The 13,420-nt window shown below is 47.2% G+C and overlaps 1 protein-coding gene across 2 annotated transcripts in view; it reads right to left on the reverse strand.

Annotated features, from left to right (window-relative positions):
• DOCK1 (dedicator of cytokinesis 1) overlaps positions 1 to 13,420 on the reverse strand; it is a 466,830-nt gene that overhangs the window by 15,403 nt on the left and 438,007 nt on the right. For both annotated transcript variants that reach the window (XM_073240131.1, XM_073240130.1), the window contains exon 47: positions 10,194 to 10,331. In XM_073240131.1, the coding sequence (XP_073096232.1) occupies positions 10,194 to 10,331 (138 nt within the window). The remainder of the gene's footprint in view (positions 1 to 10,193; positions 10,332 to 13,420) is intronic.

Genomic DNA, 13,420 nt, shown 5'->3' on the forward strand with positions numbered 1-13,420 from the left:
TGCAGCTGGCACTGGCCAGCACAGACGGGCTGGTCAGTTTGGATTTGGTACCAGTGACGGTGCCATTGCATGTCTCCAAGAAGATGAACATTGTCATTTACTGGCCTTTATGAGGAAACCAAAAAGGAGAAAGATAGTTGCCAATTAGTCCAAACTGTCCTGCCCTCACCACCTCATCCACCCCCGGCCCCCACCGTGCCACCCCGCCAGCTCGGACATTGCTCTTCTCTGGCATCTCTGTGGGACTCTGACCCTCTTTACATTGTTTTATAAATTGCTAACTGAGTATAACTGACATGCAATATTACATTAGTTTCAGGTGTACAACACAGTGGTTCAGTGTCTATAAACATTATGAAATTATCACCATGATAAATCTAGTTACCATTTGTCATCGAGCAAAGTTTCTACAATATTACCGACTATATTCCCTATGCTGTACATTGTATCCCAGGTTTGTTTATTTTATAACTGGAAGTTTGTATCTCTTCATCCCTTTCACCTATTTCTTCCATCCCACCCACTCTCCTTCCCCTCTGGCAACCATCACTTTGAGTTCATTTGTTTTGTTCTGTTTGTTCATTTGTTGTTTTTTTAGATTTCATACATAAGTGAGATCATACAGCATTTGTCTTTTTCTATATGAATTATTTCACTTAGCATAATGCCCTCTAGGTCCGTCCATGTTGTAACAAATGGGAAAATTTCATTCTTTTTTATGGGTGAGTAGTATTCCATCGTATGTGCGTACCACCTCTTCTTTACCCATTCATCTGTTAATGCACACTTAGGTCGCCTCCGTATTTGGCTACATGTAAATTATGCTGCCCTGAACATGGGGGTGCATATGTCTTTTCAAATTAGTGCCTTCATTTTCTTTGGGTAAATGCCCAGAAATGGGATTGCTGGATCATATGGTTATTTTGAATTTTTTAAAGAACCTCCACACTGTTTTCCCACATTAGCTGCACCAGTTTACACTCCCACCAACAGTGCACAAGGGTTCCCTCTCCTCCACATCCTCGCCAACGCTTATTTCTTGTCTTGTTGATATCAACCATTCTGACCAGCATGTGGGGATATCTCATCGTGGTTCTGATTTGCATTTCCGTGATGATCAGCGATGCTGAGCACCTTTTCATGGGTCTGTTGGCCATCCGCATGTCTTCTTTGAAAAAATGTCCAGGTCTTCTGCCCACTTTTTAATCGGAGTTTGTTTTTTCGGTATTGGGTTGTATGAGTTCTTCATACGTTTTGGATGTTAGCCGTTACCAGCTATGTCATTTGTGAGTTTCTTCTCCCGTACAGAGGCTGCCTTTTTGTTTTCTTGTTTCCTGCACCGTGCAGAGGCTTTTTAGTTTAATGGAGACTGATTCTCTTCACATTTTGAATGAGGTCTCTCGGCAGCCTCTGCCTTTCAAAATCCATGCTCTCTCTTGCCATTTCTTCCACAGCCATGGTTTCTGAGGATGGCTCAGAGGTGGGGCACCAGCTCTGTGGGGGCCACGGCTTTGTCGCTATGAGCACCCACTTACTCAGGCTGTACCACCTACCGGTCTGGGAGGGGCCCTTCCCACCTCTGCCCTGCAACTGCCTTGGCATGGCTTCCACCCAAGCCTCTCTGGATCCAGGTGAGGGGCAGAAGGGATGACAGCCAGAAACCTCATGCGCAGGTGATTTTTTTGGTTGGAGGTGCTGCCTCTACAGTCCACGGTCTCCTGGGCACATGGGGATGCAGTTAAGGACATGCAGCTGAGCATACAGTGGGGAAGAAGCGTGGCCTGCCTGACATTTGGGTGCTGTGCACCCCATTCCTAAGAGCGCCTAACAGGACAGTTTCCACTTCTCTGATGAAATGATCTTCACAGCAGCCACGGGGACCTGGGCCCTGAATGTGTGGGTGCACAGGAGGGAGTCAGCCATGGACCCCAAGGTGAGAGGGCCAGTGGGGACGACCTCACTCCAGCCTCAGAAGGCCCAGGAAGCGGCCCTTGAACGATGTATAGCTGACCACAGAGGGCTGGCAGGGGCAGGGCTCTGGCTGAGGAGAACAGAAGCCAGTCTTGGGTCCCACACTTGGCAGGACACCCAAGGGGGTGACTCTACTGGGCCATGGCCTCTACAGGGCCACTTGCCCCACAATTCCTTGACTGAGCAGAGCCTCTGGAAATTGAGGAATCAGGATTTCTATCCTTTTCCTCAGAAGCGCTTAGCGTCTCTCCCAGACCTGAGAGGCCTCAGCACAGCTACAGCTTTAGGACCCTGTGAATGAACTGCTGTCCCCTGGGTCCCAGCCACAGGGCCGGCCGGGGGTGGGGACGGGGAGTTAGAAGTGGGCTAGAATTCTGGCTGTGGCACTGACAGTGGGACTTGCATCCGACATGAAACCACCCTGAGCCTCAGCTTCCCCCCAAGCATGCAAGGAATAATCAGTCACCCCACCTTAAGAGGCAGCATGAGGATAATGTGAAGGGAGACAGGTGAAGCTTGGAGGGTCTGGGACACCCCGAGTGGCAGCTCCACGCCCTTGCTGTTGGTGTTATGGCCTGAGGCAAAACCTCGGGTGGGCTCCCTTCCCAGGAGCGAGCTCTGCCCTGCCTGGTCAGTGACTGACAGTCTACATGGCTGTCTCCCCGCTGAGCTGGAACACCCCATCCTGACCCACCACAGGAGTCACGGGTGGGGTGTCTAGATGAACTGAACTGTGGTCACTGGTGTTTCAGGGGATAGCGTGAGAAGCAGGTACATTTCAGTTTTCTGGAATGTTCCAAGTGCTGTACAAATGCCAGCTACGGATGGAAACCCAGAGGCAATATGCTGGTCCCTGGGAGGGAGTGCTGGGGGTGGTTCGTCTGGGCAGGCACGTGGGAGAGGTGGGCAGGGCCAGGCGGGCGAGTGAGGCTGCAGGTGTGAGTGGAGATGGGGAACTGAGGATGCCCCTCCCAGAGAGACCCAGCACCCTGACCATGCTCCTCCGCCTGGGAAATGTCCCACTGAGTTCCAGCATACGGAACAGGTGGAGTCGAACTTCTCCACAGAGGCAGGACCTAGCAGCACAACCTCCCAATCAGTGACCTTCCTCAGGGGCACCCCAGGGTCCCAGGGGTCCCAGTAAGAAAAGCACCAGAAGGCTGTGGATGGAGGACTGGGGAGGAGAAATCCTGAAAGTAGGGGGCCGCTGGGCTGGCAGGGTGATGGAGTGAACCAGTCCCCTGGGGGAAACCACAGCCAAAGTTGGGGTGACCAGGAAGGGTGTGACCTTATCCAGGCAAGGAGGAGACAGGAGTCAGCCCTGCATTTTCTACAGGCTGGGCTGAGAGGTGGGAGGGGCACGCAGGAGGAGTCTGTTGGGAGACCATTCAGATGGGTTCAGAACTCACAAGAAGCCTGAACTCAGCACCCGGACGTAGGTGCTGGGTAAAGTGACAGGGAGGATGGGTGTGCCAAGCACAGAACAAGGTACAGTTCCCCCGATCTGCACCAGGCTCAGAGGAAGAGTTAAATGAAGAGCTGGATGAGAAACAAGGAAATCTCTCTCTGAATGTGATGACAAACGGATGCCCCTGTGGGCCTGTGGGCCAGCAGAGGCCTGGGCAGCAGGTGCCAAATGCAGGGGCAGCGTCGTCTCTTCCCCGGGGCCCCAGGGTCTGTGCACCTTGCACCACAAGCATCGGGAGGAGCTGGGATGCAAGCAGTGGGGATCTTCAGAGCCCCAGGACTGGCCAGATGAAGCCAGAGTGGTGAGACAGGGGCTCGGACGGAGCCTCCTGTGGATTAGGGAGTCAGAGTGTGTCCCAGGGTTCCCTTGCTATGGCTTAGGCTGGCTTAGAAAAATTGACAAAATGGTTTATGTCCTTTCCACGGGACTTTTATTTTTAAATCCATCTTTTTAAAACTAGGATGATACTACATTGCTTTTTTTTTCTTTTTTTGAGAGGGCATCTCTCATATTTATTGATCAAATGGTTGTTAACAACAATAAAATTCTGTATAGGGGACTCAATGCTCAATGCACAATCATTAATCCACCCCAAGCCTAATTCTCGTCAGTCTCCAATCTTCTGAAGCATAACGAACAAGTTCTTACATGGTGAACAAATTCTTACATAGTGAATAAGTTCTTACATGGTGAACAGTGCAAGGGCAGTCATCACAGAAACTTTCGGTTTTGATCACGCATTATGAACTATAAACAATCAGGTCAGATATGAATATTCGTTTGATTTTTATACTTGATTTATATGTGAATCCCACATTTCTCCCTTATTATTATTATAATTATTATTTTAAAAAAATGCTGAAGTGGTAGGTAGATGCAAGATAAAGGTAGAAAACATAGTTTAGTGCTGTAAGAGAGCAAATGTAGATGATCAGGTGTGTGCCTATGGACTAAGTATTAATCCAAGCTAGACAAGGGCAACAAAACATCCATGGATGCAGAAGATTTCTCTCAAAACAGGGGGGGTGAGGTTCTAAGCCTCACCTCTGTTGATCCCCAATTTCTCACCTGATGGCCCCCCTGAGACTGTGCCTGTCTTAGGTTGTTCCTCCCTTGAGGAATCTTACCCGTCTCTGGCTAACCAGTCATCTTCCGGGGCCATACAGGGAGATGTAAAGTTGGTAAGTGAGAGAGAAGCCATATTGTTTGAAAAGGTTAGCTTTTTACTTCTTTGCAGATTTATGCCCTGTGGCTTCTATGCCCAGCATTTGTCTTGAGGTATCTTTACCACTTGGAAGAATTATAATACTCGGTAAATTCAATATGAGGCATGAATTCTATTTAAGGGTTGTAATTAGGAAGGAAGAAGAAAGCTATAGAGGTAGCAGACGGAAGAAAACATGGGAGGATTGATTATTTCTTTGACATATCTCCTTGTAGAGTAACTTAAGCATGTATAGGTTTTAAACTACTAATTAAATTGCGCACACACATTAACATAATAGGAGTACAGTTACATAACCAAAGCAGACCTATAATTAATTACCAGCCATCTCCAGTGAAACCAAGAAAACCTGTTAGGCATCCTGGGCATTTGTGAAAATTTATCTATGATATGATGGATATTGTCCAACTGTACTTGAACAGTCTGAGAGAAATCAGACAAGTTAAAACAACCCATTTCTGGGAACTGTTCACATCCCATATGTTCTTTTAACAGTAGATAGTCTGTAGTTGTAAGATTTTGGAGTGCTACAACTTGCACTTCTCCTAATTCTTGGTTGAGTTCCAACAGTATAGATCCAGTCAAATTTGTTGTTTTATTGAAAGCACAGGCCAGCTTAGATATCTCCTTCTTCATTCCAATGGCAAGTCCAGGAACTGGTGGGATGGATGCAGCTACAACTGCAGCATTGCCTGGATCTTTATGGAGGTTTTTTGATGATCATCTTCTGGTATGACTCTTCCAGAGAGTGCTGATGTTGGAAGTTCTTCTTCATATCGTATCTTAGTTCATTTTCTGGGTAGCCAAATTAGGCTTTGATCCTCTGTATAAACACAAACAGACCCTTTGCCCACACTTTGATATGCCCTTTATACCATTGTGTAGAACTCATTGGAGGTCACCACACAGGAACTGCTTTTTTTTTTAAGAGAAAGGAATATTATCAGAAAAGTGTATCTCCATAGCTGATCATCTGACACCCTTTAATTGATCAAAATTAAGGATATTTAAAGCATGCATGCATTAATCGTTGATTTACAGTTAGTTTTATACTATCAAGGACTAATCCCCCTTTTCTTTCTTTCTTTTTTTTTTATCTTTAATCTACACTGACATGAAGAATATTATGTTTACTAGGCTCTCTCCTATACCAGGTCTCCCCTATAAACCCCTTTACAGTCACTGTCCATCAGCATAGCAAAATGTTATAGAATCACTACTTGTCTTCTCTGTGTTGTACAGCCTTCCCCTTTCTCCCACCCATGCATGCTAATCTTAATACCCCCCTTCTTCTTCCCCCCCTTATCCCTCCCTACCTACCCATCCTCCCCAGTCCCTTTCCCTTTGCTACCTGTTAGTCCATTCTTGGGTTCTGTAATTCCGCTGATGTTTTGTTCCTTCAGTTTTTACTTTGTTCTTATACTCCACAGATAAGTGAAATCATTTGGTATTTCTCTTTCTCCGCTTGGCTTATTTCACTGAGCATAATACCCTCCAGCTCCATACATGTTGCTGCAAATGGTAGGATTTTCCCTCTTCTTATGGCTGAGTAGTATTCCATTATGTATATGTACCACATCTTCTTTATCCATTCATCTACCGATGGACATTTAGGTTGCTTCCAATTCTTGGCTATTGTAAATAGTGCTGCGATAAACATGGGGGTGCATCTGTCTTTCTCAAACTTGATTGCTGCGTTCTTTTGATGAACCTCCATACTGCTTTCCACAATGGTTGAACTAATTTACATTCCCACCAGCAGTGTAGGAGGGTTCTCCTTTCTCCACAGCCTCGCCAACATTTGTTGTTGTTTGTCTTTTGGATGGTAGCCATCCTTACTGGTGTGAGGTGATACCTCATTGTAGTTTTAATTTGCATTTCTCTGATAATTAGCGATGTGGAGCATCTTTTCATGTGTCTGTTGACCATCTGTATTTCTTTTTTTGGAGAACTGTCTGTTCAGTTCCTCTGCCCATTTTTTAATTGGATTATTCGTTTTTTGTTTGTTGAGGCGTGTGAACTCTTTATATATTTTGGACGTCAAGCCTTTATCGGATCTGTCATTTACACATATATTCTCCCATACTGTAGGGTTCCTTTTTGTTCTATTGATGGTGTCTGTTGCTGTACAGAAGCTTTTCAGCTTAATATAGTCCCACTTGTTCATTTTTGCTGCTGTTTTCCTTGCCCGGGGAGATATGTTCAAGAAGAGGTCACTCATGTTTATGTCGAAGAGGTTGTTGCCTGTTTTTTTCCAAGAGTTTAATGGTTTCATGACTTACATTCAGGTCTTTGATCCATTTTGAATTTACTTTTGTGTATGAGGTTAGACAATGGTCCAGTTTCATTCTCCTACATGTAGCTGTCCAGTTTTGCCAGCACCATCTGTTGAAGAGACTGTCATTTCGCCATTGTATGTCCATGGCTCCTTTATCAAATATTAATTGACCATATATGTTTGGGTTCATGTCTGGAGTCTCTGATCTGTTCCACTGGTCTGTGGCTCTGTTCTTGTGCCAGTACCAAATTGTCTTGATTACTATGGTTTTGTAGTAGAGCTTGAAGTTGGGGAGTGAGATCCCCCCTACTTTATTCTTCTTTCTCAGGATTTCTTTGGCTATTTGGGGTCTTTGGTGTTTCCACATGAATTTATGAATTATTTGTTCCAGTTCATTGAAGAATGTTGCTGGTAGTTTGATAGGGATTGTATCAAATCTGTACATTGCTTTGGGCAGGATGGCCATTTTGACGGTATTAATTCTTCCTAGCCACGAGCATGGGATGAGTTTCCATTTGTTAGTGTCCACGATACTATATTGCTTTTTAAAGTATTCTGAGATGCTTGCAAGTTTCCAAAGTAGAGAAGATGACAAAGACTCATCCAGATGCTTTTCATTGTCACATTTCTCTGAGGATGACAGGGGCATCGCTTGTCCCTCTGCCTGCTCAAGAGAGCCTGCCTCTGGGGTCCCAGGATGGAGGCAGGAAGGCAGTTTCACGAGAAAAAGCATCTCAGGGCGGGAAATGCACCCTGAATTCTATGCCTGGACTGCCCTCCCAATAAGCTCGACCAGTCCCTGCTGGGCTCTGGGATGCCCTGGCTGCCCCTGCAGACAAAGTGGGAAGTTCGGAGGACAGGATGCTATCTCAGGATGCAGTGGGAACTGCTAACTGCCAGCCAAGCATGGCTGGCTCGGAACAGGGGAAACCTGTCCTTGAGAGGGGGACATCCCTGACGCCCTCACAACACCCCCACCTTCCTGCCTTGCCTTTTTCCCTGTGCCCAACACAAGCATTCCCAGAAAGTATGAATCCCAGCAGTGAAAGAAATATGAAGGGAGTTTGCTGAGCCAGACAGGCTTCTGTCCTTCTCAAATACACTAAGCGATTGACCGAAGAGGAGGCTTTTCACTTGGAAAGGAAACTTGGATATTTCACAAGTGTTTATTTCTTAGAAAGAATTAAAAGTGGCGTCAAACTTTGGAAGAGCTGCACTCTGATGCACTCCGAAACTCTCCTTGCCACTCGACTCTGATTGTAATGAGCTGCCAGCTCCAAAGCCATCAAGCATTGCTCAAGGATCCTGCCATGCAAGAAGGGCCCTCCAGCGTGGCCCAGCAGGGGAGCACCCTGATTCCCAAGCCCTCTCACCTGCAGCAGCTTCTGGGGAGGCGGGACAGGCAGCCCCGGATTTCCGCCTGCTGCATTTTCAGACCACAGCCCAGCAGCATGTTATTCTTGGCTCAGTCAGGTTCATGCCCTCCTGCTGGGCCCAGGGCCAAACACACTCTCATCTGATGAACACCAGGCCCTGGGCTCCCAGGCACTGGGGCCCAGCCTTGGCTGGCAGGTGTAGGGATGGTGGGAGAGGATGGACTGTAATCACAGCTGACTGACCCTCCCTGCATCCCAGCCTCTTAGGTGTCTCCAAGCCTGTGGGAAAAGAAGGGCCAGCTCTACTGTGTAAACTGCAGAGCAGGGGCTAAAAGTACAGACACTAGAGGTCGACTGATACGGTTCAGACTCGGGCTCTGCCACTTGCTAGTGTATGTAGTGTATGACCTTGGACTAGTTGGCCTTCCTGTGTCCTCATTTCCCCATCTGCAAAGTGGGGATGGCCATGGTGCCTCCTTCACAGTGTTGCACAGGTTAAGCAAGTTCATATTTGCAAAACGCTTGGAAAGGTCTCTGGCACATGGTAAGCACTCAATTAGTGTTTGCTAAATGAGATAAATGTGTGAAAAATAGAAGTGAGTTCACCAGACAGAACAGCAGAGCATTGCCAAAGAACAATAAACTGATGGAATTGGGCCAAAAAAAGACAAAAAATGGCACACCGCATTGGCCACCTGGTTCCCTAGCAAGTAGAGGCAAGTGTTATGAGGAGCAGATTAACTTGGGCAGCTCGCCTTCCTTTCGCAGGATAACAGAAGACTGCGCACACACTCCCTCCGTGCCAGCAGGAATGCGGTCCTCGTAGGTTAGAAGAGGCCTTGCTGTCCCCTTTGCCCTCTGCTGCCGATCCCTGAACAATGGGGAGGAGGCCTTGCGCATGTGCTGTGCCTGACACCTCCGGGGTCCACGGGCAGTCAAGGTCAGGCCCCATCAGAGCCCCCAGAGACCGTAGGGGTAGAGCCGCACACCACCGTGGCAATCTGATTTATCGTGCCTGGCCTTGCCCCTGGAGCCGCTAAGACATGGCTCATGAAGATGCTGTGAAGCCTGCCGTGAGTCCTAAACCATCCAATATTGTGCATCGTCAAGAAACCCAAGCCATGCTTTCATCATGCTCTTGGCAAAAGTCCACTTCTGCCCTGTATCCAGACTGGCATTCCAGGCTTTCAGAGGGCAGATGCCTCCAGCTCCTCCTGACAGTTTCTCCGCTGCCCAGGTCACAGCTATGTCTGCCCTGGCCTCCGGCCTGCCATTCAAATTCCTGCCTCCTGACCTCTTTCTCCAGGTAGGGTCCTCTCCATGGCCTTCACAGGCCATCTCCAGTGTACGTGGGGTGGCCGGATCAGTGACCACTTCCTTCAACAGAGAAGTCTTGGCTAACAGTTTCTGATCTCAGGAATCGGTTGCAACTCCCCTAAATGACTCGGACCTCGGACCGGGCAAGGGCGCCACCTGTCTCTGGGACGCCATGAGTGCTCTTGCCCCGGGTGTCACTTGACCCCACGTGTGTGTGTATGACTGTAGGGGTGGTCTTTGTGAACCAGCCCGAGTTGCATGGGCCCCTGCCAGATTTTCCAGCTGCCCCACCACACTAATGGTAGACTGTGTTTACCCCAGGTGAGCAGAGTATTTGGTGATCAAGCAAATTTATGAATGCTTATGCACCCCAACACTGTTAATTATTGAAAGGCTGCTGGTTTGCTGGCAGATGATTTATGAGGAGTTAAGGTCCCTTAAATCCCATTTCCCAAGGAGACACGTACATGTCCCAGTCACTCTGCCCTGTGAGCCTGTCATAGTCAGTGTGACTCAAAGACACCCCCCGCCCCGACTTGCGCAGAGCTGCCCACTTACCATGATTCGCACACCATACTGCTTTTCTACTTTTTCCCTTAGCTGTTTGAAACAGGCTTCCATTCTCTCATGAAACGGCCTCAAAGCTTCAGTAACTTTGTCTCCATGAATCCTGATCCCTTCGGCCAAAAACGGAATCTGAAAAACACAGGTCAACATTCCCTGGTTAGTGTTGTCTAGGGGGAGGAGGACACACGAGCCAGGGTGGCACCGTGCAGAAAGCAACTGCTTTGCTCGCCGATCAAACAGCTGATCAAATTCATCAGCAGGCATATTACCCCCAAAGACTAAAATGTTTAAATTAAAATCGTTTGTGTTTTAAACTGGACACGGAGTGCCGTACACTTGAGGGCTCTGCTTGACTCCCATTTGTCAGTCAATCCCAGAAGAGGCTTATCTGTGCTTCTCACATGCGTCTGGAATGAGCTGCGTTTTGAATTTGTTTAGCTGTAGTTTGATCTATTAGCAAAGGGTCATGTCCCAGTGCAAAGATTTTTTGGCTGAGACTATTGCCTTTATGGACAACTGAGAATCCAATTCCAAAATGTAAAAATTTAATTATCTGTGGTCTATAGTCCTGAAGGATATTCTTATTTGGAAAGGAAAATCAAGTTTATTCTTCCTTAAAACTAAAAATAATCACTTCTCTGCCAACACTGCTGTCACAAAATATCCACGCCAACACTTCACTCCCGAGCATGGAGATGCAGCTGACCTTTAAAAGTGTCTCAGAGAGACATTTTTATTCCCCGGCCCCACAGACCCTCCGAGTCACTGTGTTGGGGGGCGGGTATAGGAAAAGCTTTCTTTCCCTGGCTTTTGCTTCCCCCCCGTGGCTCAGACCAGGAGTTAGATACTCTTCAGTGCAATCAAGCTAAGAGGCTTCTTCTTAATAATTTATAGTTAAATCAAAATACTGATTAAAAACAGATTTTCCTAATATGACAGAACACCAATCTAAATGAGCAGATTTATTAGTAAGAGGGGTAATAAGTACACAATTGAATTTCATGTGAACAAATTCAAGAAATCTTATCAAGACAAATCAATGCATAAAATGTATTTTGGCTGTCATTTATAGCACGCCGCTGTCACCTCTCCTGGTACTCCAGGAAGGACGGGAATAAGTGAGCCCGCCCCCATGTCTGCAGCCCACCCAGCCTGCTCTCTGCTTACCGACACAGAGTTTGTCTGGCTGACAGTTGGGCCCATACCCCAGGTACATGCCAGGTATCCCTTTCCAGTCAGCTTTTGCCAAAAGGACAGTGTGCAGGTGAGACTTCAAAAGAGATGGGACCCCTTAACATTCCACGTGAATCACTCTCGCAGATGGCAGCTTCCCTGGGCTGAAGCCTGTGTGCTCAGGGTCAGCAGTAGGAAGGCCCAGTGATCGTTTTGCTTCCTGAGCTCTGCCTTGGGGGACGGCAAAGGCAGGCTGGGGACAACTTTTCTGGGTGGTAAATAAATGAGCTGCATCTGTCAGGTGTGAGGGCAGGTATGGGGGTACTGCCTCAAAGTTAAGGCATAGCCACTCCAGATGGTAAAAGCACTTTGATGTAGAAAGGACCTTTCTCAAATGTGCCAAATGCAGCCTAATCATTTCTGCTTTTTTTCATGGTTTGACAAAACTCGTCATTGGCCAGATTCTTGACATCAGAGAAGTTACTCGCTGGGCTACAGTCAAGACCTTCTGATGTGGTCGGCTCACTGGTGCTGCACTAACTGCACTTTAGCAGGTGAGACTTATGGGGTATGAGAATTTATCCCCTTGACAGGTTCTGGTCGTTGATCAGATATAACCTTCTTCAAGGATGGGACCTGACCCTGTTCTGTGTCTGACTGGGGCTGAACTGCAGCTATGCATGAGAAGATGCTCTGTGCAAACATGCCAGTATATGCGGTGCTTAATATGTAAACAGAAGCCGTGGACCAAGGCCTGAAATGGTCTTTGGAGACCCCTTGTTTCATGGGTTCCAACCTAGCTGAGCATCAAACTCTCTCAGGCAGATTCCTGAGCCCCACCCCCAGAGCCCTGATTTGCTCTAGAGTGGATCTCAGGCATCTTCATTTCTTAAGAGTTTCCCAGAACTCTTAAGAGGGCGAGGACATCCCTGAAGTCACACCTTGAGCTGCTTAAAGCTAGGAGGCAGCCTGCTCTCCAAAGACGCTCTTCGGAACGGCGGAGCTGTATTGGAAGTTTGCTCCTGTGTGTCCCCTGCACAATCCCTGGCCTTTCAGCCACACAGAACATTTGGGAGCACCGCGCCTGCCACCAGCGGGGGATGATATATGAGTTTGGTCTTTCATCCTTGTGTACTTCAACACAAAAATATGTACATCACAGTAGTTTAATGTGAGTCTGTATGGATTCATCTTGGGACACTTGGCAGGGGATGTTCAACAAGACAGTGTATTTGGGGGAAGACACGCTGTGCCTCTGAGGAAGGGGCCAGCCTTCGCTCATGACCTGATGTCAGCTGTCAACCTAGAAGGGGCCCCATGCAGCCGGCCCTGGGCACCAGTCCCACCTCGAAGGAGCAGGCCAGCACCAGCCTGTTTCAGGGATGGCGAAGACAGAGCAAGGAGCCGCCTGGACTTCACAGCCAGTCTTCACGGCTGATTTAAGGCACTGAGATGTGCTTCCTGTATGTCAGTGACGGAGTCCGCCAAGGAGTCCTTGGAATTCCCAAGAGAAAACCTCTCTCTGCTCTGATGGAACTTCTGGGAAAAACCAAGCTAACAAAAATGAAAAAGCATTCGGACAACCCCAAACTTCCTTTTTTTAATGACTGTAGGACTCAATTACTCATACGAAAATATGGGTTTTCAAAACATTTGCAAGTGAAAGCAAAATCACAGGTAATGTTTTGAATATGTATTTCCTATCACTCTTTGATTTAATGAAGTGGCTAGAAAATGGATTTGTTCTTTCAACTTTCCTGTGAGCTGCTTTAAAATTCATCCTGTAATATAGTTATTGGGGGTGATGACATAGTGCTGACATAAAGTTCTCTCTGGGGAACAAATTATTTTCTTCTGTAGGACTTGGAACTCTTAAAATCCAATTTGCCGTAAAAGCTTACCAGAAAAAAAAAATCAATAGAACTTTTGCAGACCAAAGTAGTTTTTCTGTAGGAACGGTTTTATAGCCTTCAGTGGAGTTTTGATTTCTGTATTCTTTTGGTTTTCTACAACATCTAAAATAGAATCATTCAGACTTTTAAACT

Source organism: Manis javanica, chromosome 7 (genome assembly GCF_040802235.1).
Source record: "Manis javanica isolate MJ-LG chromosome 7, MJ_LKY, whole genome shotgun sequence".
In the NCBI taxonomy this organism is placed as follows: Eukaryota; Metazoa; Chordata; class Mammalia; order Pholidota; family Manidae; genus Manis; species Manis javanica.